Source organism: Bubalus kerabau, chromosome 13, assembly GCF_029407905.1.
Source record: "Bubalus kerabau isolate K-KA32 ecotype Philippines breed swamp buffalo chromosome 13, PCC_UOA_SB_1v2, whole genome shotgun sequence".
NCBI classification, from domain to species: Eukaryota; Metazoa; Chordata; class Mammalia; order Artiodactyla; family Bovidae; genus Bubalus; species Bubalus kerabau.
Window position 1 is genome coordinate 58,528,781 of NC_073636.1, and position 21,914 is coordinate 58,550,694.

At 45.8% G+C, this 21,914-nt stretch overlaps 1 protein-coding gene across 1 annotated transcript in view; it reads right to left on the reverse strand.

Moving 5' to 3' along the window:
- Positions 1-1,281: 1,281 nt before the first annotated feature.
- VAPB (VAMP associated protein B and C) overlaps positions 1,282-21,914 on the reverse strand; it is a 47,086-nt gene continuing 26,453 nt past the window's right edge. The window contains exons 3-6 of the mRNA XM_055544615.1: positions 10,529-10,632; positions 6,817-6,897; positions 4,817-4,993; positions 1,282-2,485 (exon numbers count right to left, since the gene is read on the reverse strand). Of these exons, the coding sequence (XP_055400590.1) occupies positions 2,327-2,485; positions 4,817-4,993; positions 6,817-6,897; positions 10,529-10,632 (521 nt within the window). The 3' untranslated portion in view covers positions 1,282-2,326. The remainder of the gene's footprint in view (positions 2,486-4,816; positions 4,994-6,816; positions 6,898-10,528; positions 10,633-21,914) is intronic.

Genomic DNA, 21,914 nt, shown 5'->3' on the forward strand with positions numbered 1-21,914 from the left:
ACAGCCAAGAGGTTTAATAAGATGACTAGTTAGAAGAGACAACCTTGGATTTTAAATTTTGATTTTTAGGTACACACAAATAGCCCACATCCTCTGAGACGTGGATTTCCTTTTTCTAGATGTACACAAAATACCAAGTCATTTTCAAATATCTGAATCACAGGCGCCCCAGGCACTCTTTTTGAGAACTTAAGACACTTGATACAGGCACCAGCAAATCTGTCTCATGGGCCAGATTCCAGCAGCTGTTCTTGTGAATAAAGTTTTACTGGCACACACGGCAACCTCCTTGAAGGAAAAGTCTTCCGACTCCTGATCTAAGGAAATGGGACTGCACTACACCCACAGGCACTACTTGCGCGTGCTCAGTCACATCCAACTCTTTGAGACCCCATGGACTGTAGCCAGCCAGGCTCCTCTGTCCATGGGATTCTCCAAGCAAGAAATTGGAGTGGGTAGCCATTTCCTCCTCCAGGGGATCTCCCTGACCCAAGGACTGAACCCGCATCTCTGGCGGCTTCCTGCATTGGCAGGTAGGCTCTTTACCGCTGAGACACCTGGGAAGTCCCAGGCATGATGTGAGGCCCTCCGAAGCACTGCCCTTTCAAGGCCAGGAGGTGCAGCAGGTTTATCACACAAAGATTAACCTGCTGCAACTGCTACACTTAACAGAAGCTGGCAGAATGCACACACTTCCCTGCTCAGTCTTCTCACCCCTTTTCTTAAGTATCTGGATCCACACGGAATGGACACTGGAGACTAACTTATAACTGCTGGCAGGGATTCCACAGCTTCATGCAACGGGTCTGTGGTTGGGAACTAGGTCTGTTCAATGTTCACCAAGAGTGCTCAGCATGTAAACATATGTATTTCTCATCCATAGGGTCATTTTTCTTTTTAGGTAGGGGTCATTTTTAAATCAACCTCCCAATGACAAAATAATAATGATAAAAATAGTAAGTACCCCCAACCCACTTAGCAAAAGTGACAAAATGACAAAAGATCTCTTAATTTGGGGGCTTTATTTTTTTTTTTTTCTTTTTAAGATGCTACATAGTCAAACAGAATTGGATTGGTCTTTTACGGCATAAAATTAATTCACAGTCAAGCTCTCCATCACTACTTGACGGCTCATCCAAAGTTCCTCTCGAAGCCCCTCCCGCACCACCCCCCACGCCCCGGCCCCGCCTAGCTGGCTCCCTCTCCCCGGCCCTCTGCTGCCTGCCTCTCTCGCCCTGATTCCAAGTCCGGGCTGCCTGGGAAGGTCAGGACCACACTGGGGCATGGGTGCTGAGTGTGGGTGGTGCTGAGGAGCAGAGAAAGACAGCACAGGGACCGGCTACCCTATCCCCCAGACAGTGGCCTCGAGCTGACCGCCGCCACTGAGAGTCCTCTCCCCACGGTGCCTATTACTTATCTACACAGAAAACATTTCCTGGCAGTTGTTCTCCAACGTTCCCACGAGCACACCTCCGTGTGTGTGTGCGCGCGTGCATGCGTGCACACAGCCCTGAACCTTTGGCAGCAACGCCAGCTTCACTCCATGGTGTTAGGTAGCACAGGTGGGTTTTAGGCCACAGAATTAATTATAATCTTGTGACAGAAGACATGAGATGAAATACATTATATAAGTTAAATATGCATTAAACATCTCTGAATAATAATTCAATCTCACTACATGAACCAATAGTTATCTAGCTTGGTCCCTTGAAGAGAACAGCATTCAATGACTTTGACTTCCAGAGCGTCGGGTCAATCAGCAACACACACTCCCCACTGCTGCTGAGCACAGCCGATGCTGCCACAGCGCCGTTCTTGGTGCCCTCAGGCCCTGCTCATCAGTCCCCAGGAACTGATGGCCGGGGTGGGCGTGGAGAGGCTGCCCGCAGTGAGTGAGTGGCACGGGGAAGGACATCGACAGGGTGGGCTCCAGCTTCCCAGAGGCCAGCACCAACAGACAGGGAAGAGTGTCATGTTTGCAGAGAGGAAATCCAGCAACGTGGACCAAGGCTATGGACGCTTAAAATGACATTTACAACATGCCATTACCATTTAATCATGGTTTCCCTTGTCATTAATAAGGTTCACTCTTTGCCCCAATCATTTACTATGCATTTTAAACTTTCTAAAAGATTGTTATATTATGTTCTATTTGTGTGTGTGTGTGCATGTGTGCACGCAGGCGCACACAAGCAGGGAGGGGTAATTTAAAGGCAAGACCTGTGAGATGTCATCATACATTAATTTCTCTTTACACATGGTTATGATAAATTTAAATCCCACACTATGGCGGACCCATCAATCCAATCCCCGGCTCGCATGCTGCCTACAAGGCGATCTTCCCTATGATCACGCCAACGATGAAGAAGAGGACGACGAGCGCCAGCAGCCGGGTGCTCAGGCCCTCCTCCTTCCCAGCCACGGCTGACGCGGGAGCGGGGCTGTTGCTCTGTGCTGTCTTCCTCATCCGAAGGCCATCTTCCTCCTGGGGAGCAAAGACACATTTCAAAGACAGTCCAAGGCACCAGAAGCGGAAGGCAGCTGTACAGCTTAGCAGAGGTTTGGAGGGGGGGGGGGTGCAGGGAGTTACGCCCAGACTCCATCACACGATATGGTCCCCACCTCCTCATTTTGCAAATGGAGAAACAGCCTACAGAGAAAAGACTGGCTTGAGGTCCCTCTTCCTCCATGCATCCACCACAGTCTGCTGGTCCCTTTGTCTAAGGCAGGGCACTAATGTGGTTCTCTGAGATTTATAGAAAAAAGTTCTTCACAGAAAAGAATCCCAAGAAATGACCAAGTAGGGGACCTGGATGCTTTTAAATGTAGAGCTCCATGGTTGATACTTGGTGAGTTACATGGAGACTGCTGGACTGAAAATGGGATGTCTGTAATATCAAAGTATAACTGAACTGCATAACACATCTCAAATATTTTCTACTTAATGCATGGAATTTCTACCAAAGAAGAAACAATCTTTTTCCTACATATGAAGATAACTTGGCCACATTTTCCCCACCTACACAGACCTGTGAGAATTGACACTTTTCCTTTCTTCACAATCCCAAATAGGGCACGCATCAAGGCCTTCCTGTTCTAATTACCCTCAATCCATCCCTGACACCCTCCACAACAGCTGCACTTTCTTTTCTTCTCCTTCAGTTCGTTCACACTCATCAAGTGTCTGATAGATCTGACGACAAGAGGCAGCCAGCCCCTTGAGCCCACCTCCCATGACACTCAAGGCCACGTCTGTGGGATTATCAGTATCTGTGGCTATGTCTCCCTGGCTACTCTGGGGCTTATCTTAAGGGCAGGGACCACCCATGTCTGTATCCCACAGTGCTGGGCACACAGGAGGGTCTTAGGAAATGTGTGGCCAAATGAAAGTATGAAAGAACACAAAACAAGAAATCCTTGTTTTGCAAGATAAAGAATCTTCTAATGTCAAGACTGGTCTGATAATATTTTAAAGACACTTTGCTTGTGGGGTATGGCCAATATTGCTGTGTGCTGATAAATGACTGGTGCTATTCGATTAACTTCAAAAAAAAAAAAAAAAAATGGGCACAGCAAAATACAGCATTTATTTTATTGGGTTTATATAGAAGCTATTTCCACCTATTTATCACTTTAAATGGCACAGAAGAGAAATACATTCAAGAAGAAGCTTTAGGCGTATCTTAGACTTTTAGCCAAAAGTAGAGTGTCAGCTTCATAATTTACTCCATACTAACAGCAGTCACTGAATGAGGCAAATCATGATTACTGCAGAGAAAGACGAGGATGCCACTTCCTAAACCCCGCTGGCCCTGCTGTGTCTCCTACCTCATCAGAGTAAGAGAAGGAAGAGTCACCTGCAGTGAATTTATGGTGTGTACCTGGTGCTATGCAGTCAGAGAGTGACAATCTATGGTGGCTGGGGACATGATCAAGATGAAAAGAACAGATCGGCCTCAAGACTTAAGCTGCAACAAAAGATCCTACAATCAGATGTTCAGAAACACTCTCTTTAATCCTGTGTATGAAAGGCATACGTTCAACACTGGAAGGGGCCTTAACAGGGTTTTGCAAACACAGGCCAGAAGCCGCTGTGACGGACAAAGTTACACAGCGCGTCCAAGTCTGGCTGGTCACTTCCACACTACCGCAGGCCTCCAAAGCCAAGAGTAGCACACCTGCCTTGCTCCAGCACCAGTGCAACCTCACCCCCCAAGGCCAGGGCCACCCTCCAAAGCCAGGGCCACTCGCCAGGTCTAGGGCCACAAGCTGGAGCCCCTGGTTCTCTGTAATCTCCCCCATGGATGTGACAGCATCCCAGCTCCAGTCTCCTGACCATACTGATAGAGGATGAGACCCTACTGCTGGACCTATTTAGGATACTAAAAAATCAGAATGATGATTGCCTTGAAACAGAATACAGGTCAGTCTTTACTCTCTTCAAAAAGATTCTCATCCAATGGGGATGGAACAGGGGCTTGAAAATGTGAATTCAAGATAACCATTGTTGTTTTTTTAATTTCACTTTACACTAATGGATTTCTTGTTTGTCTGCTGTCTTTTTATGAGGGGACAAGAGTTTAAATAGTTGAAAAACTACTGCTCAAGGGACAATGGTTCTTAATTTGGGATGCATGTGGGCGTGTGTCCAAGGATTGTTTTGAGAACCTTAGGAAAGGTACAGAAACTTCAGCCTGGAGGAAAAACATGCAAATACAAGACAACTCCACAAATTCGGTGTTCAACCTCCTCACCCAAGACCATGGTAGCAAAGCCCCCATTTCCTGGAGACGATCAGGAAACAAACTGTCATTACCTTGAACTGCTTGTTCTCCTCCCGCAGCCTCTGGACTTCGCTCTGCAGCCTCTTACACTCTTCCATCACCTTCTTAACTTCAGTGTCATCCAAGGAGGAACTCAGAGCTTTAGACACCGTTGGTGTTTCTGTCTTTGATGCAGTTGTGGGTATAATTTTATTTATTTCTACATCATGCTGTTCAGAAATAAATGAAAGCCCAAGTGTCACCAACCACGTATTAAAGGACTTCTTCATGCAAAGTAAAGTAGTTCTCAGCAGACACCACCCAAGGTAGCGTTTCATCCAAACTGTACAATGTCACATTTACTTTTAAAACGGATCACTTTATCACCTAGTATCTTCATAATCTAAAACTGAGCTCCAGAAATTATGGATGAGGGCAAATATTGAAGTCTGGCTGAGACTAATACTTCAAAGAAAGAGAAAAGGGCCCGTGCGCACTGCACTATCAAATTCCTGCCATGAAAAATCAGCAGAGCATAGCTGTGCAAGCTCAGGAATCATCAACCACAAATTACCATCACTACAAAGACGCGAACATCCCCCAGACTGGCTGGGCGGGAGCAGACGGCCAGAGGGGACGTGACCCACAGGGTGATCTGTCTCCTGAACTTAGACAACTGCAGAGACGGGATGAAGGTGCAACAAATTCAGTGTCGATGGTATTTCAGCCTGGGGAGGCAATGTGTTCCTCACTTCCCCAGCCACGACTGTTCTGTGACCCCCTCTGGAGACCCACTGGGGATGAGTGAGTACATGGGGGCAGGGGAAGCACGGAAGCCCTCGGGGGTCCATGCGGCAAACGGAGAACAGTGAGCTCTACCCTTAGTCTCCCAGGGGAGAGGAGTGAGGCCCTGGCAGGCAAGACCTCAACACACAGAGCTAACCTCCAAGTGCACAGCTGGGGCCAGAATACAGTCCTCAACTATACACAACTAACAGAACATGCTGTGGCAAGAGGGAAGGGAAAAAGGAAAGACGACCACCACTCTTTCAAAGAAACGGGATAGTGATGGTGGTCAATTAGTGAGCCGGAAAAAAATGCTAAGTAGTTCTGACACAAAGCATCAGCATTCCTGGAGATCGTTATGGATAACGTTGAGAGCTTCAACATTTCTATTCCCACCACCAGCTATTAACAGCCAGGGTGGTTTAATATTCTGCATGGGTTTTAAACTGTGTTAACACAGTTTAAGTTTTTTGACTAGGGTGAAGGGAGGTCCATGCCAACCAGGCTCATGCTTTGGTTTCACAGAGAAAAGTGAGCCAGCAGCTGGGAGGGAGTCACTTCTTACCCTCAGTGCTCAGGCAGCAAAGGGGGTGATTCTCAACGGGAACTGACTCTGCCTCAGGAAGGGCATACCGGGCGACATCCGGAGACACTTCAGGTTGTCACGACCGGGGATGCTACTGGGGTGAGGTCAAGGGTGCCGCAGCACACCCTGCAAGGCACAGGACAGTCCCACAGCGAAGGGCTCCTGGCCCGAAAGTCGGCAGGGCTGAGGGTGAGAAATCCTCATCTAAAAGCACATTTTGACTGAAGAGAATCTGGGGTTCAAGAGGTAGACAGTTGGTGCTCAATGCAGACAGGGAAGCCTGCAGACAGCACTGAACAAGAGGAGCTGAGCGCTCACCACCGCCTGTTCATCAAGCACCAGGATAAATGGCAAATTATTCCGTTTTTGTCTTTCCCACTGTTAAATATTACAGCAACCTAGAACTTTGCCCAAGTCAAAGAAGCTCTTCGGACTTTATGACATTTCAACAGGTTGTGCTTTTCAAAGGCAAAAAAATGTTTCAATGAGTTCTTTCTGTGAATCTTCCAAAGGCAGATTTCACAAAGGCCCACTTATTTGTTGACTTCAGCTTATTTTTCTCTTCATACATCAGAAGAAGGAAAATAATTTGCCAACTTAAATCTTGGTTTTGCAGGAGATGGTATGCAAATAAGTATCAGCTTGCAACATTCAATTATTGTTAACTATAAACATACTTACTGGTTTATCATTTTCTGCTGGCAATTCAAACACACATCTAAGTTTTGAATCCATAAGGTCTTCCGGTTTTGCCTCCTTCCACTAAAACAATTTAAATTCAATAATCAGGATATTATAAAGCTGCTAGAAGAATGATTTTCTTCTTATAACTGACAATTTCAGAAAAATACGCTTAATGAGAAAGCCCTGATGTACATCAAATAAAGAACTTAAGTCTGCTGAGATTTCAATATTTTTAACGTGACAAGATTAAATACACCAGCTCCCCTGAATATTGATTATTCTTCACCAGCCCCAGTAATGCTGCCTGACTCCTCTGTGTCCACCAACGCTCCTTGTTGCCAGGCTGTGAAAAGCACACAGGACAGAGAAGACCACCACTGGACCCAGAGGAATCTTCTAGCCTGCATCTGGATGGCCTAAGGACATCTGGGCTCTCCTTAAGAAAATACAGCTTACTTCGCAGGGCATGTCTTTCTAAGCGGAAGCCCATACTACTTGGAGGTGCTTTTAGAACACTGCCAACTACCAGCAGGGCACGGGAATGGGAAGGCCACATTCTGTGACCCCTACTGTCTGGGCTGACCCCCACTCCCTCAGCCTGCTGGTAGGAACATGTTCCTGACTAAATCCATGTTCTGGGAGGAGGCACTCCTGGCTTACTGCTCCTCGTTTTGGCAGAGGAGAACAGGAATCCCAGATGTTCTGAGAATTATAGAGTAAACCAGCACAGCAAGAAGGTGATACAGCAAAGGAACGAATTCCCCCACCATGACCCCAGAACCATGCAGGAGGCAGAGAGCAACAGGTACCAAAAGTCAAAAATGGGAAATAATCTGTGTCAAGCAGAACAGGAACGCCCAAGTAAGCCATGGTGGGCACAGTCATGGAACAGTGTGCCATTCAAGGGATACTGAAGAGTGTTTAATTACATGGGGAAAATTCACAGGATATAAATGAAGAAACTGCAAGCAGTCTTTTAAGTCTGCTCCTCTGCGCGCACACACACACGTGTGCACAAATACATGCGCGTGTGTGTGCGTACCGTAAGACCACTCCTCTGCGTGCGCGCACACACGTGTGCACAGATACACGCATGTGTGTGCACGTACCATAAGACTGCTCCTCTGCGCGTACACACACATGCGCACAGATACATGCACGTGTGTGCGCGTACCGTAAGACCTTCGGGCAAGGGTCATCTCAGGGTGCTGGAAGTTGCCGTGTGAAAGCCTGCTGGCAGGCAGGCAGTCCAGTGATCTTCGAGGATCTGACTGCTCTGCGTATCACAGACCACCCCTTACCCACCGGGGCAGACGTGCTCTGCACTGGACAGAGGTGGCAGTCACCACCCTAACCACGTAATCAGACCTGGTGTCACCGAAGGAGGGACATGATGCACACAGGACACTACCTTGCAAAAACCCAAAAATACCGAACCTGAATTTAGTCACGAGGGAATCATCTGATAAAGCCAGAATGTGGGACATTCTACAAGGCACCTGGTCTGGACTGTAAACAGGATGAGTGTGCACTAGTAGAACACCAACGAAAGGCCATCTCTTGAACTAGGAAATGCTAATATGCGCTTCTCTCTTAAACACATTATTGAATTCATGTTAAGCCTCTTGGCCACGAGTGACAGGACACTCAACAGAACTGAGTCTATGAAAGAGCCTGCCCTTGCTACAATGCATTCAGGGATGGTGAAGTTTCATGAACAGTGCACCTTACAGTTAGGAAACAGCAAAAAATAAAGTTTAGGACAGAGAAGAAGCAAACGTGGCAAACTGTTAAAAGGTGAATCTTAGTAAAGGTTAGAAGAATAGGCACTACTGTTTTTTCAACTTTCAGTACATCAAAAATATGAAGAATAACATTTTAAAGTAAAGAAAAACCACCAGGCTCTCACTAACAGTGGTTGGGTCTAGTATAAACAAACTACAGGTCACATAGTTTTATTTTTGCTTGTTTGTATGTATCCCAGATTTCCAACAAAGTACATTTCATTTTTTAATTGTTATGAACATTATCACGAAAGAAAGTAAAATTCACTTTTATTGTACACTGAGGCCTGGCCTATAGCAGCACTCATATAAGACAGCTGCCAGACACTGCCTCGTGCTCTACACACAGCACATTTAGTCCCACAACAGCCCTGGGAACTAGGTTTTTTCCCCCGTTTTACACATGACCAAACCCTCAAGAAAGTTAATGAAAACTGCCCAAGGCCACAATGTTAGTAAAAGGCAGAGTCAGCTTCACACCCAAGACACCCAAGGCCATGCTCTTTTACCAAGCCATGCAGCGAAGCCAAACAGAACATATTCTTGGAGAGTCCACGTGGTGCATTTGCCATACATTTTTTTGATCACACAAGGTAACTTGAAGTGACACACCATGTTCCAGGAAGTGAAAGCAGTGAATGTACCCATAATTATTTCTATGAGAAGGAATGTTAACACAAAGCCTATGATCACTGGTCTCTGTGAAACCTCAAATGTCTCATTTACCCCTCACTTCCTGCCCAGGAGTTACACGGAGTTAAGCATGAAGGTGGTCAGCTATGCTTTTCTAAAACTCAAAGAAATGGCTGTGTGGTCACACAGGGGCCTGAAGGTAGGATGTGCATGAAACAGTACTTCAAATAAAACTCTGAAAGAGAAAAAAAAATAACATAGTGTGAATCCTAGCTAACTCGAATTTGTAGGCATTCCTCGGACAACGCCAGTCTCTAAGTTTCACTTGATGATCTGGAAAGTGGTGAAAATGTTGAGGCAGTCCTGCCCTTCTTTTCCAAACTGTGAGGACTAGACAGTCTGCCCTCCCTGGGCTGTGGATATTAGGGGTCTATCAGTATACTGAGACTCTCGCAGCACCAGGATGCCTGCTGATTGATTCATGTGTGTAAAAAGCTGGGGGTAGAACTGCCATTATAATCATCTTCTAGAAAAATCAATACAGGGGACTGGCTGTGGGGCTCTGTCCCCATGGCGACCAAAGTCCGTGGACGCTCAAGTCCTTCATAGAAGATGCTGCCGCTGCCAGCACTTCACACCCACAGAGCAGAACCCAAAGCAATGGAGGCCCAACTATAAGGTATCAACTACTTATTTTATGAAAATGAAGTCAACTTATTTTTACCAAAATGAAAAGATGGAGTTGAACACGTATTTAAGGGGAGGGGGGTGGAAAAATTGAAGGAATCTGGGGGTGGGGGCAGGGATACAACAATAAAAACACAAAGAATGGCACTTACTAGAACCAAGCAGGGTGAAAAAAGCCTAAAGGGTTGAAGGATATTTAGTATTCAACTCTCCCCCATCCCTCTAGATTCTGGGGGATCGGGAAGAAGAGGCAGAAAGCGTTTTCTAGAATAAAAATTGCCCTTATCTGTAGGGGGAGGGAAGGGGGTGAAGGTAGAGAATCCTTAGACCATTCAAGACACAACCCACCAGAACAAGGAACTGCTGAAGGAAACCAGAAAAGTCAGAAACCAGAAAAGTCAGAAGAGTGTTCTAAAAGTTACATAAAATGTTAAAATCAAAGTTCTAGAAACCCATAAAGGCAGTCAAAGTACAAACCTCCTGAAAAGCACCATTCCCCTTTAAAAATAATTTTGACATTTTTTGAAATGCATGCACCCACAATTCTGCACCTATTTTTTTTTTTTTTAATTACTGGAGAAAAAAAAAAAGCATTCAGTACTTACTACTGCTTCCATATCAGAAGTGTCAGTTGGAGCAAACATAGACTGAACCATAAACTTGTGTTTACTTTTCTCATTGGGATCATAATCGAAAGGCTGTAACATCACTGAGAAAGAAAATATTTCATTAGGAGGGTCAGAGCTTGGTTACCGGCAACCATTTGTTACATTAATACTTGCACTTTGGTGGTAAAGCAGTTCACCAGGATGTTCTTCTCTGAGCCTCATGAAGCCCCTGGTGAAGTAAGCACTTCAAGATGAGCAGCCTCTTCCCCACCCTGCGGGTCTCAGACCTGAGGTCATGGACATGAAGGGACCTGCCCGAGGTCAAACAGCAGGCAGTGGCAGAGCCGGGACCGGGGCTTAGGACCCAGGTCTTCAGACTCGCAGCCCCTGATCTGCCACCACGGCACACCTGACCCAACAACTGCCACAGGCCTTCCATCCAGGTCAACCAGATACAGACATCTGTACCTGTTCTGCTCAGGAAAGCACCCGCCAACGATCTCCTCAAGAACTAAGGACGGTCCACATCTGAGGAGCAGTTCAGGCGTCTCTCTGTGCTATTCTCCATGTCAAGATCGTCATGGTCACACTTCAAATACAATTTTGCCAAGGATGTTAGAGAATTTTTACAACCCACACCCTCACAGCATGGAGAAGACCCCATCAGCTTTCACAACCTTTCTCCCAAGAACCTAGAGGACTCTCCCTTGCAGGCTCCCCGGACCGAGCACATCCACAGAAGGAGGGGCTGTCCTATTCTGGCCAGCCTCCCCGGGACCTGCCACCCTACCCCGCTGAATGACGGCTGCTTTACAACATGAGGTTTCCTACAAGGCTTTGAGAAACCACACATCCAGTTGAGCTCCTTGAAACCTAACTTGCTCACACGCAGGGAAAGCCTGTTGTAGCCCTGATGAGTGACGAGCTCCCCAGGACCGAGCGTCCCCCTGGGGCCAGAAGCTGGGCTCTGCCCTTCAGCTTTACCATCACTTCAGTTAATCCTTCAGAGGCAGGGAGTGTTGCAGAAGGTATTGTGATGCTTACTTGCAGATGGAAAAACTGAGGCACAGAAAGATTAGCCCAATACCATGACGGAGCAGTCTGACTGGAGGGCCAACGTTCAGGGCCACCAGAGGGCTGGATCTCTGTGCTGGCCACTCACCAGTGTTTTCCTGCCTTTGAGTTCACTGAGAACTTCCTGGGTTCTTAAAGCCTCACAGTCATCCACCCCTGCAGCAAACAACCAGCCCTGCCCTAAGCCTGGCTTATAAAGGAATCCGGGACACAACAAAGGGAGGGACCTGCTCAAGGTCACCACTCTGGGAAGCAGCAAAACATGCTGTTCAGCACCCCTTTTGCCACACTGGATTCTCTGACACAGGTGGGGTCACATCCCCAGATCCCCCATCACGGATCTTACACGTGATGAGGAGGAGGAACACAAACATCCCTCTCTGTCTTGGAGGTGCACGGGTCCTTTCTCTCTTGGGGACAGAGAAAGTTTATCAATAAAATACATTCAATCTGAGGATCTGATATTCAAAGTGAAACCATCAGCAGAGAGAACAAAAGGTCATTTAAAACAGGCACAGGGCCACTCCACTTGAAATTTTATTCTTGCAGGTGTAAAGGCATGGCTCTATCCTGGAGAAGCAGTCCTTGCTGGTGGCCTGGGACCTGGAATGGAGACAAGTCTGCTGCTAGCATCACTGAGCTAGCAGGAGCTCTCCCGGAGCATTGCTACACACTGGGGCTTGACATTTAACCCCAGGGACAAATGGCCAGACTAGCAGGTCAACACCACAGACTTTTATTCTGAAAGCTGAATTTCCATTGCATTTTTTCCACCTCTAAGATTGCAGTAAAGATGTATGTGATAAAGAAGCCACTATCTTCACATGCACTGTGATCCTGCCTGGACAGGGAATGTCAGCTTTACTGGAGTTGGGTCACAGTCTTCCAACTACTATCAGATTAATGTTCATTTAAAAAAATTGAAGTGAATTAGGTTTTGAGAATTTCAGCTCTCACCTAGCTGTGGCAAAATCACGCTCTAGTATTTTTTTAGAATGGGAAAGAACTTAGTCTTAGACTGCATTTATATTTCAGTAGGGCACAGGTCTAGCAGAAACACTGTCTCATCCTTGAGGCTCTGCTTTCCCAGATGTGAATGGCTTCCAGTCCTCCACTATGGAGGCCTCTAAGGCTGAGCCAGGATTATCTGTAAAGATGCCCAGAAGATGAGAGCCATCAGAAGACACTGCTAATTCCCAGAGAAGTTGGCTCTTTAGCTTCAACAACACTGGGTCACACACAAAGAACAGCTGCATCCAGAGACCCTAAGACAACCCCACATAAGAGCTGTTTCCTCCCACTCTTTTCCCCTTTCCTCCAGGAGGTGCAAGCCAGAAAGAAGGGCATGTGGGTTGCAGGCTCATCCTACAGTAAACTGACTCTTCCTTTTCATCTCTCCATCTTGCACCATGCTCCTGTCCCCAGTGCCTTCACAATGTCCCAAGAGCAAAAGGAAAATAACTTTTACTGGCACCTAGTATGGACCAGGCACCAAATAAGGCATATTTTCCTTAGTTCTCCCATCAGTCTTCACAACAACCATAAAGATGGTCATGTCTTCCTTTTCTAGGTGAGAAGACAAGGCTTAGAAGGGCTAAGCAGTCTTGCTTGGGCCACATGGCCAGTATTAACTGATGGACCAGAACTCCACACTGGTTCTGTGTCCACAGTCTGACTTCCACGGCACAGGTTCTCAAAGCATTACTCGCAGACCCTGAGACATCTCCACCCCCACGTCAGGTGGTCCATAAAGTCAAAGCTGGTCCTTATGATACCAAGACATTACACGTCTTTTCCACTGCACTGCTACCCCCAGTAACGGTGGGCACAAAAGCAACAGTGGGTGAACCTGCTGGTGCCTAAGCGTGGACACCAGACGGCAGGCACTGCCATTCATGGGCAGTGTGTTTAAAAGGCCATCTCACTTAAGAATATCCTTGATGAAGCAATAAACATCACTTACTTCACTAAATCCCAACCTTGGACAGTGCATCTTGGCACTCTGCTCTATGAAAACACACATCAAGCATCTCTGCTGCCCTGGGAAAAGCACTTGTGTAACCATTCCGGGTTATGAGCTAAACTGGACACTTTCGCATGGAACCACTGACAGAAAACTATGGGCATTCACACCCAGGTATATGGCAGATATTTTCCTAAAAATGAATGAAGTGAACCGGTCACTGTAAGGAAAACAACTTGTAGCTGTTGTTGGTGATAAAATCCAGGCTTTCAAAAAACCTTAGAATCTTGGGAAACCTCTCTTGGCCACCAAGAGCTTCAGTTTCCCCAATGAGATCAGTAAGGAGAGTAACAAATGTACATTTTTGATACTGGATAATGAAATCTGTCGACAGCTGGAAGGTCTGTGTAGCTCAGGTGGCATAATACTACCAAAGCCACCAAGTGCAAGGGAAACCAAAGCATCTTGGTGAAACAAAGTTCAAACGGTTTGCTGGAACAGGGGCAGAGTCTACACTGTGCTGACGAACATGAAGAAAAGTGCTGCTCGACAAGTTCTGGCACAGCATCAAAGAAGAATACCTACAATTACAATACATATCAGTGGTAAAGGTAAAGATACAATACATATCATATTACCACTGATATGTATTGTAATTGTACGTATTTTACTTCATATACATTGTAATTGTATTTGTAATTGTATTGTATTGTACAATTGTACTGTAATTGTAGGTATTTTACTTCATATACATTCACCAAAACACACTGTAACAGAACGAAATGCAAAAGCAACTGAGAGAATCCAGAAATTAAGGAAATATGCAAAATGTATCAAATAATGCCATAATTTTTTGAAAAGTTATCTTTCACTAAAAAATGTGTGAATTGTATTTATTAAAATTGTTATGAAAGAATTAATACTTTTTAAATTTCTCAGTTTAATTTGCAATACAACAAATATTGATACAACCCACAAACCGAAAAAAAAAAAAAAAGCGTTTTTGGTCTTTAATTTCTAAGCATATACAAAAGGGGCCTTGAGACCAAAAGGTCTGAGTACCATTACTCTACATCAGGTGCCTCGCAGGCCCCTCCAGGAGGAAAATTATCTGGTTGCTAATTCAAGTGAAGGCACTGGTGGCTTCCTACAGTCCCCTCTTGGGAGAATGTGCCATTTAAAAGAGAAAGCAGTTCACACAAACCAAGTTTCCGCCCCACGTGCACACAGCTGCACACACACCTGTCCCTGAGAGGAGGAGACTAGGGCGCCCCATGCTCGGCTAACCAAACCACCTTGCTGCAGCGTGCTCCCCTCTGCAGGTGTCGCTGTCTGATACCCCTGTCACCCTCAGAACTCACAGATGTCATCAGCCCACCTCCAGGCCTAGAGTGCACTGCCCGCCAAGTTGCCGTGTGCAGAGTTAGAAGGACCTCACGAAGACAGAACTTACACGGAGACCTCCGAGCTCATGAGAACACAAGCACACAAAGAAGTGGGTACTGTGGCAACTAGCCCACCTTACAGGAGCACTGGAGACAGCAGAGGGGGCGGTCACATACCCTCTGTAAAAGGCACGGACTCAAAACACGGAAGCACAGATGCCCAGCTCACCCTAAGGCTGGAGAGGAGAAAACTTCCAACTGAGTGAAAACGATGACCACCGGTGAACTTCAGGAAGCTCAGGGTGTGAGATGGGTGCTTGGCCCCTCCCTCTCTGCAGCGACGCTCCCTCTGCCTAGAGCAGCAGGTGGAAAACAAGATGTTTGCCACCCACCAGCTCTTCTTTTCTGTGGGCTCCCCGATCAGCGATCAAGAGTGAGGAGGTCAGGTGGCACCCAGACTTCCTGAAACTTCATGAAGGCTCCTAGGCTTCAGCATCTGCATTGTGCTGCCCCCAACTCATGCCCCAAAGCCTGTATTTCTCAGCTGCTATCATCTCATGTCAAGTTCAATTTGCTAGACCCTACTAGCTGGGACTTTACGAGAACATGACAGAATAAACGTTAATCGTTTGTTCTTGCAGCTCCATACATGCAAATTGTGACAGAAATTATATACTTTTTTCCATGACAGGCTATAAAAGAGCTTCCCATTAACTTAATTTATTTCACTTGAATTCCAGAGACACTGATAAAATCCTCTTAAATGAACCATCTATCCTACTTTTTAAAATGTATCGCTGATACTACATTAAAAAGAGGCCCGTTACCAGGAGACGGCCTGGAGACCAGGTCACCACTCACCAGCATTAATGCTTTGTGATACACTGTCAGCTGAATGCAGGTTGCAAAAGTGGGATCCTGTTAGGAAAGGGCCTTCACAGTCATAAAACACTGGATCAATAAGATCGGACTTTCTTCAGAAGACATGCAGAATATACACTACTTAACACACACAAACGCACATACCTCGGAGAAATGACTTGATTAAATGCTGCATAAAAGCTTATGAGAACCCGAGCAAGTCACAGATCACTTTCATCTGCATTTAACGGCAACAGAGCACACGAACAAAAGCTTAACAAGGCACCTTGGCAACTGCTTTATTATTATTTTTTAATCTCAGAATTTTATCTTTAACATGCCTCTCTCCCGTTCACATGACCACCATCTCAGTACAGGCCTCCTCCAACATCCAGGTTTCTCCTCCCAGATCTCCCACCTCCTCCCAGTATCTCTCAGAGCCCCTGTAACCCACATATTCCATCTCCCCCAAGTACCCGGCTCACCAGCTTGATAGTCCTCAAACGAAAAAAAACTATTTCCCAAGTAAAAGACAATCAATCCATGTCCACAGCCTCGTTCTCTCAGTTTCCTGATATGATCCAACAATTGTTCACGCTGCTGGTCCAACAGGTGTGCACAGGGCGCCGGCCACGCCCACACCCCCAGGTGTTCTCCACGTCGCCTCTTACCACGTTGGCCTTAGGCGGCTGGCACATCCCTCGTGGTCCACCTGCCCTACTCACGTCTCAGTATGCCATACCTTCTCGGGCTTTCTCTGACTCTGAACCTTCTACTAGTCTGACTGTCACGAGGGGGTCTCCAACTTCAGCTTGCAGCAGACCTACCTGGAGTGCATGTTAGAACACAGGTGGCAGGGTCCCACCTCCAGTTTCTGATTGCACAAGTCTGGGGTGGGGTGACCTGTTCCCAGCTGTTGCTGCTGGTGGTCCAGGAACCACGCCCGGAGAAGGTGGGCTGAAAGCACCCCTGAAGGCCGTCTCACCCTCTCGTCCTTACTGGACTTACTGTCAGCGGACACCACCCATACAGAGCTCTCCCACAGGCTCACCTTTCCCACACTCACTTTTCATCTCCTGGTTTAAGACAATGGTTTCTAAACTTCTTTTTTTTTTGGAGGCCACAATTTGCTTTTTTTTTAATTTTTGGCCTCAGCATGTGGGATCTTAGTTCCCTGACCAAGGATTGAACCCACGTCCCCTGCAGTGGTAGGGCAGAGTCTTAACCACTAGACCACCAGGGAAGTCCCGGTTTCTAAACTTCTTATCACCACTGTCCTCTCACTATCTCTTTGCTTTTATGCCTCTGTCAAACTGTCGTCTACCAAACTGCATTTACAACGTCATAATGAAGTCACTGCTCCACTTTTTTGGAAACTGATCAGAGACAAACCAGAACTCTGCCAACAGCTTACCACAATGAGGTGACAGAATTCTAGCCTAAAGCAAAGGAATCAGACATTTTAGTTAGACTAGGTGCCCTTATCAGGAATAAATTTATCGTTTCCTTCAGGATGCTCAAAATGTTGAAAACAAGACTAATTTCCTGGACTTCTGCCTATTCAGGGACCCATGGATGGAACTATGAGTCTAGTGGGTAATTAATCTTATCTACTTATAAATTAGTTGACTCGGAATTGTCTTTGTGTTCTCTAAAGGATCTTCCGGTTCAGTATAGATCATTTTAGATAACATACTCTTCAGAGTCTGATTAACTTATTTGTGCAGTGTTTACAGTACAAATGTACCCCAATACTGCTGGAAATGAGGTGCATCATATACACGCCTAAGAACATGGCTCACTCACTCCCTTTCATAAATATCTTTTAAAATGCACATCTATTTTCAAAATTCCAATGCACTTTCCTATCTCCATTAATGCTTTCTAATGGAATCCCACATAGCCTTTCCTGAGTACTCTCATGTTCTGATTATCAACTCACATTACACCTGTCTTAATCTGAACCACATGCCAGGGCCACTGTGCAGGGAGAAAGGTTTGTCCTGAGGCTGGGGTTAATTTCAGACCCATTATCTCTCCCATACTTGTCCTCTGGAGTGTTCCTGTCCAGGCCTTCACTGTGGCCACCTCTCACAGCTCTTCCCTTTCATTCTGTGATGGGCTGGACATCAGAACAGGTTAACAAAGAGTCTAAAGTAAGGGTATAAACAGTAGAGTTAAGGTTAGAAGCCCAGGTGTATCAATGCGCAGGGAGCTGCCATCAATGACAGGAACATGACTTTTGGCTGCTCCCAAGTTGGGCTTGGTTTCTGCTCCTTGGCCACACTGTAAGAGCTGACATTACTTTGTCTAAGTGAGGTGGACTGAATGTACTTGGATAAACCCTCTTGACCATGATCTTTTAAAATGGAAAGAATAAGTAAACTGTGTTAAACTCATAAAAAGTGAAACATGGGATTCTTCTTAAGAAACTTAAAAATTATAGTAAACTTTTAAAGAAACCATTAAAAGCACGATTAAGCTAAATTTTTATTGGTAATCTACTCCCCCCTCTTTTTAAAAAACCCAGAATCTCAACTGGGGAAAAAGATTAAAGACATCTTGTAAGTACGACTCTGAGTTGTTCTTATCTGAGAGTAATAAGCCTGATTCATGAAAACCATCTATAACAAGGTTTCGCTTATCAGAGACTTCCAAAGCAGACGATCACACGAAGAATGATGCTGTTAAGATGCCTGAACCCCCCAAATACAGCTCCTGCTATCAGCACTTGACAGACGGATGCCTGACTTCCTTCTCTAAGGGCAGTGGGCTTAGACTCTGGTGCTAATCACCTAAAAGCTGCCGCCCAAGGTTGGCTGGTCCAGGGCAAGCGGGCCGCTCCACTAAACTGAGTCAGCAAAATCTTAGGAGGATTAATTATCAATTGCGATCCTACCCAATTACATTAATTGACCAGTGATTCCATCCAAAAAGAGCTGCTGATATTCATTCTCTGTCCTCAGGATTTTACTGGAAGAACTCTGTGCTTTAAATGTGATTGAAGTAAGTGCTGAAAAGGGCTATATGTCAGGAATGAACATTGTTCCTGAATTCTTTGAATTTAAAATACAGATTCAGACACCAGAAGATGTGTGTCTGTTTGTCTTCAATCCACTTTCGATTCCCAGGGTACACTTAGTAAAGTGTATCTGTACCTAAATACTGGTATCTTTACCGACTCTTTCCAAGGCCCACCCCGCCAAATAGATATTTTGCATTTCTAATTTGCTTGGTACATAGGCAACCAATGTGCATAATTGAACTGCAAATGGAAGCGCGCTTGCTACTTTAGTGAAATTAGAATTCAGTGAAGGTTATAAAAATATTAAACTTAATATCATATTACAGGAAGCGTAAGTATTTTTGATGGCCCATAATTTTACCACTTCACCTGCTGTATCTGCTGGCAAACATGGTTTGGAATATTAATGGAAAACTCCCTCATTATTAAACTACAGTATTAAAAAAAAAAAACCTACAACCACTAACAGCTTACCACAAAGACATTTTCAGAAATTATCTACCTTAAAAATATTTCCCCACCAGACAGTTCAGAAAACAGATTTAATTTTGTAAAGCTAGAACAAATGGAGAGACCCCCCACTGCTTCAAACAATTCATTAATTCAGAAAGTTCTATTTTCCATGCATTTAAAATCTCTGGGGGAAAAAATCCAATCTCCTCTTCTCCAATCTCCATTTAAGTGTGCCTATTTTGCTGAGGTCCAGATTTGAATAATTCAAAACCATCTCTAGTAGATGGTGTGTGTCAAGGAGCAAGGGGTCAAAACCATGGCATTCTGGGCCAATTAATGTAAACACAAAGCACCCAGCACCCTCCCACCCACTGCACTGCCTCATCCAGCAGACAAGACCCTGATGGGGCAATCAGAAAGAGAAGAAAGGAGGACCCACCCTTATCTAAAGGGCAAAGAGAAGGACTCACTCAGAGACTCGGGTGACTAGACCCCACAACAGCCCGCTGGGAAGTCCATAAGTTTCCAGCTATGGCACTTAAAGCTCAGTTCATACCAGTTTCCAATGGTAACTTCACCACCCGAGTTTATAACACAGGGATTTGTTCTGTTTAAGGACCCCAGTACGAGACAGAAAGTGCCACTTTCTGAAGAAAATAAAACAGGTCAGAGCCAAGACTTTTGACGCAGAATGTGAGGTCCCGAGGATCAGATTAAGCTGACGGCGGAGAACAGGTTCACAGGGTACATCTTGAAAGACATCAGACAGCTAGAACGTCTCAGTCCCCCATAAAAACCCGACCTGCAAGTCTTCAAAACCGCAGTCTCTCTGGCCAGCTCCAGATACCATCCTCCTCCTCTTCTTTCTCTCCCTGCTTGCTCCCCTTCTCTAAGAATGATTTATAACCTTTCCTAATAGCTATTAGGGTTTTCAGAAATGGGGAAAGAACAACTTCCCTGTACGGTATGTTGCGACGTTCTGTGTAGACAGGGCAACACTGCTAGTTATTTTCAGTTGACCTGATGACCTCCTTTTCATATGTGAAAACCTACTAGTGACTTTTCACTATAAACAAATGCATATTACATAAAGAAGAAAAACAAAAATTTCTTGAATTGGAATTAGAAAAATTCCATAAATTAGTTAAATGAATCACACTGATGTATTTCTAAAAGTGCAATTCAGATATGTACAACCCACCTTCAATAGAAACCAGCCAATCTTTGTCAAAGTTAGTGGAAGAAAATGCAACCCCAGTCTTGTACCACACTTCCAGTTAAAATTCTGCAGCACTAGTAAAACACTCTTTGACATGAGTACCATTCCCACCATCTTACAAATGAGAAAACTAGACCCTTCAGAGGTTAGTTTTGGCCAAAGACCAGCCAACAGGCTCAACAGCAAGGCTTGGGTTTCCTCTCAGGTTTCTGCACCCAGGTCTCCTCATCTCTGAGTAGAGTGGGTGCAATCCAGCTCAGCCACGTGTGCCCATGGAAGGGAAGCTGGCCTTGAACCCTCTGCACTGCCCCCTGCTGGCGTCCTCCTCCTCCTCCCGAGGAGAGGCCCTCAGCTGAAGCTCCACGTTCTCACCAGGACGCCATCACCTGGCTGTACTGTAAGAGAACCCTTGAAAAAGTACAATGCTTTCTGCCCCAAGACACGACCGTCTAATAAACAACACAGTGGCACCTCAGCACACAAAACCCCAGCAAGCGGAGGCTGGCCTCCGGTGCCGACAGGTGAAGCTGTCCCGGAAAGGCAACGGAATCAGGCTTCACCCAGGTGCACCTCAGCACTGAGGCCAACGCACACGAAATAAAAACAAAGGAGCCCTTTCTCACGTGTGAGCATAATCTTGTCTCATTAGAAGGAAGGCCTGCAAACACAAGGACATTTTGTTATTCAACTGCTTTTTTCCCCAAGTACATGATACTCTGAGAGCCAAGGTATTTTGTTTTATATTTATTTGTAAGCGGGGCCATCCCCTGACACTGCTGAGGCAGTTGTTTTGTTCAGCCACTATGTTGTACCCGACTCTGCAACCCCATGAACTGCAGCACGCCAGGCTTCCCTGTCCTTCACCATCTCCGGGAATTTGCTCAAATTCATGTCCACTGATGCCATCTGACCATCTCGTCCTCTGTCATCCAACCATCTCGTCCTCTGTCGTCCCCTTCTCCTCCTGCCCTCAATCTTTCCCAGCATCAGGGTCTTTTCCAATGAGTCAGCTCTTCACATCAGGCGGCCAACGTACTGGAGTTGCAGCATCAGTCCTTCCAGTGAATATTCAGGGTTGATTTCCTTTAAGATTGACTGGTGTGACCTCCTTGCTGAGGCAGTTGGTGTCACCAAAGAGCCACTGGATCAGGACAGACACCTGGCTTCCACTACCAGCTCTGCCATCATCACCACGTGCCTCTGCGTGATTACCCCACCCCCCACCCCCTGAACCTTTCCTTCTTGTCTGCAAAAGGAAGGCCACAACCACGAAATCTTGGTCTTCCTTAGCAGACAATCATAAATCAAAACAAATGCCCAGGGTTAGTTATTACTTTAAAAACCACATGGGGGAGGGGTGAATCTTTCTGAAAGAGATACACTTATGCTCACCCATTCATATT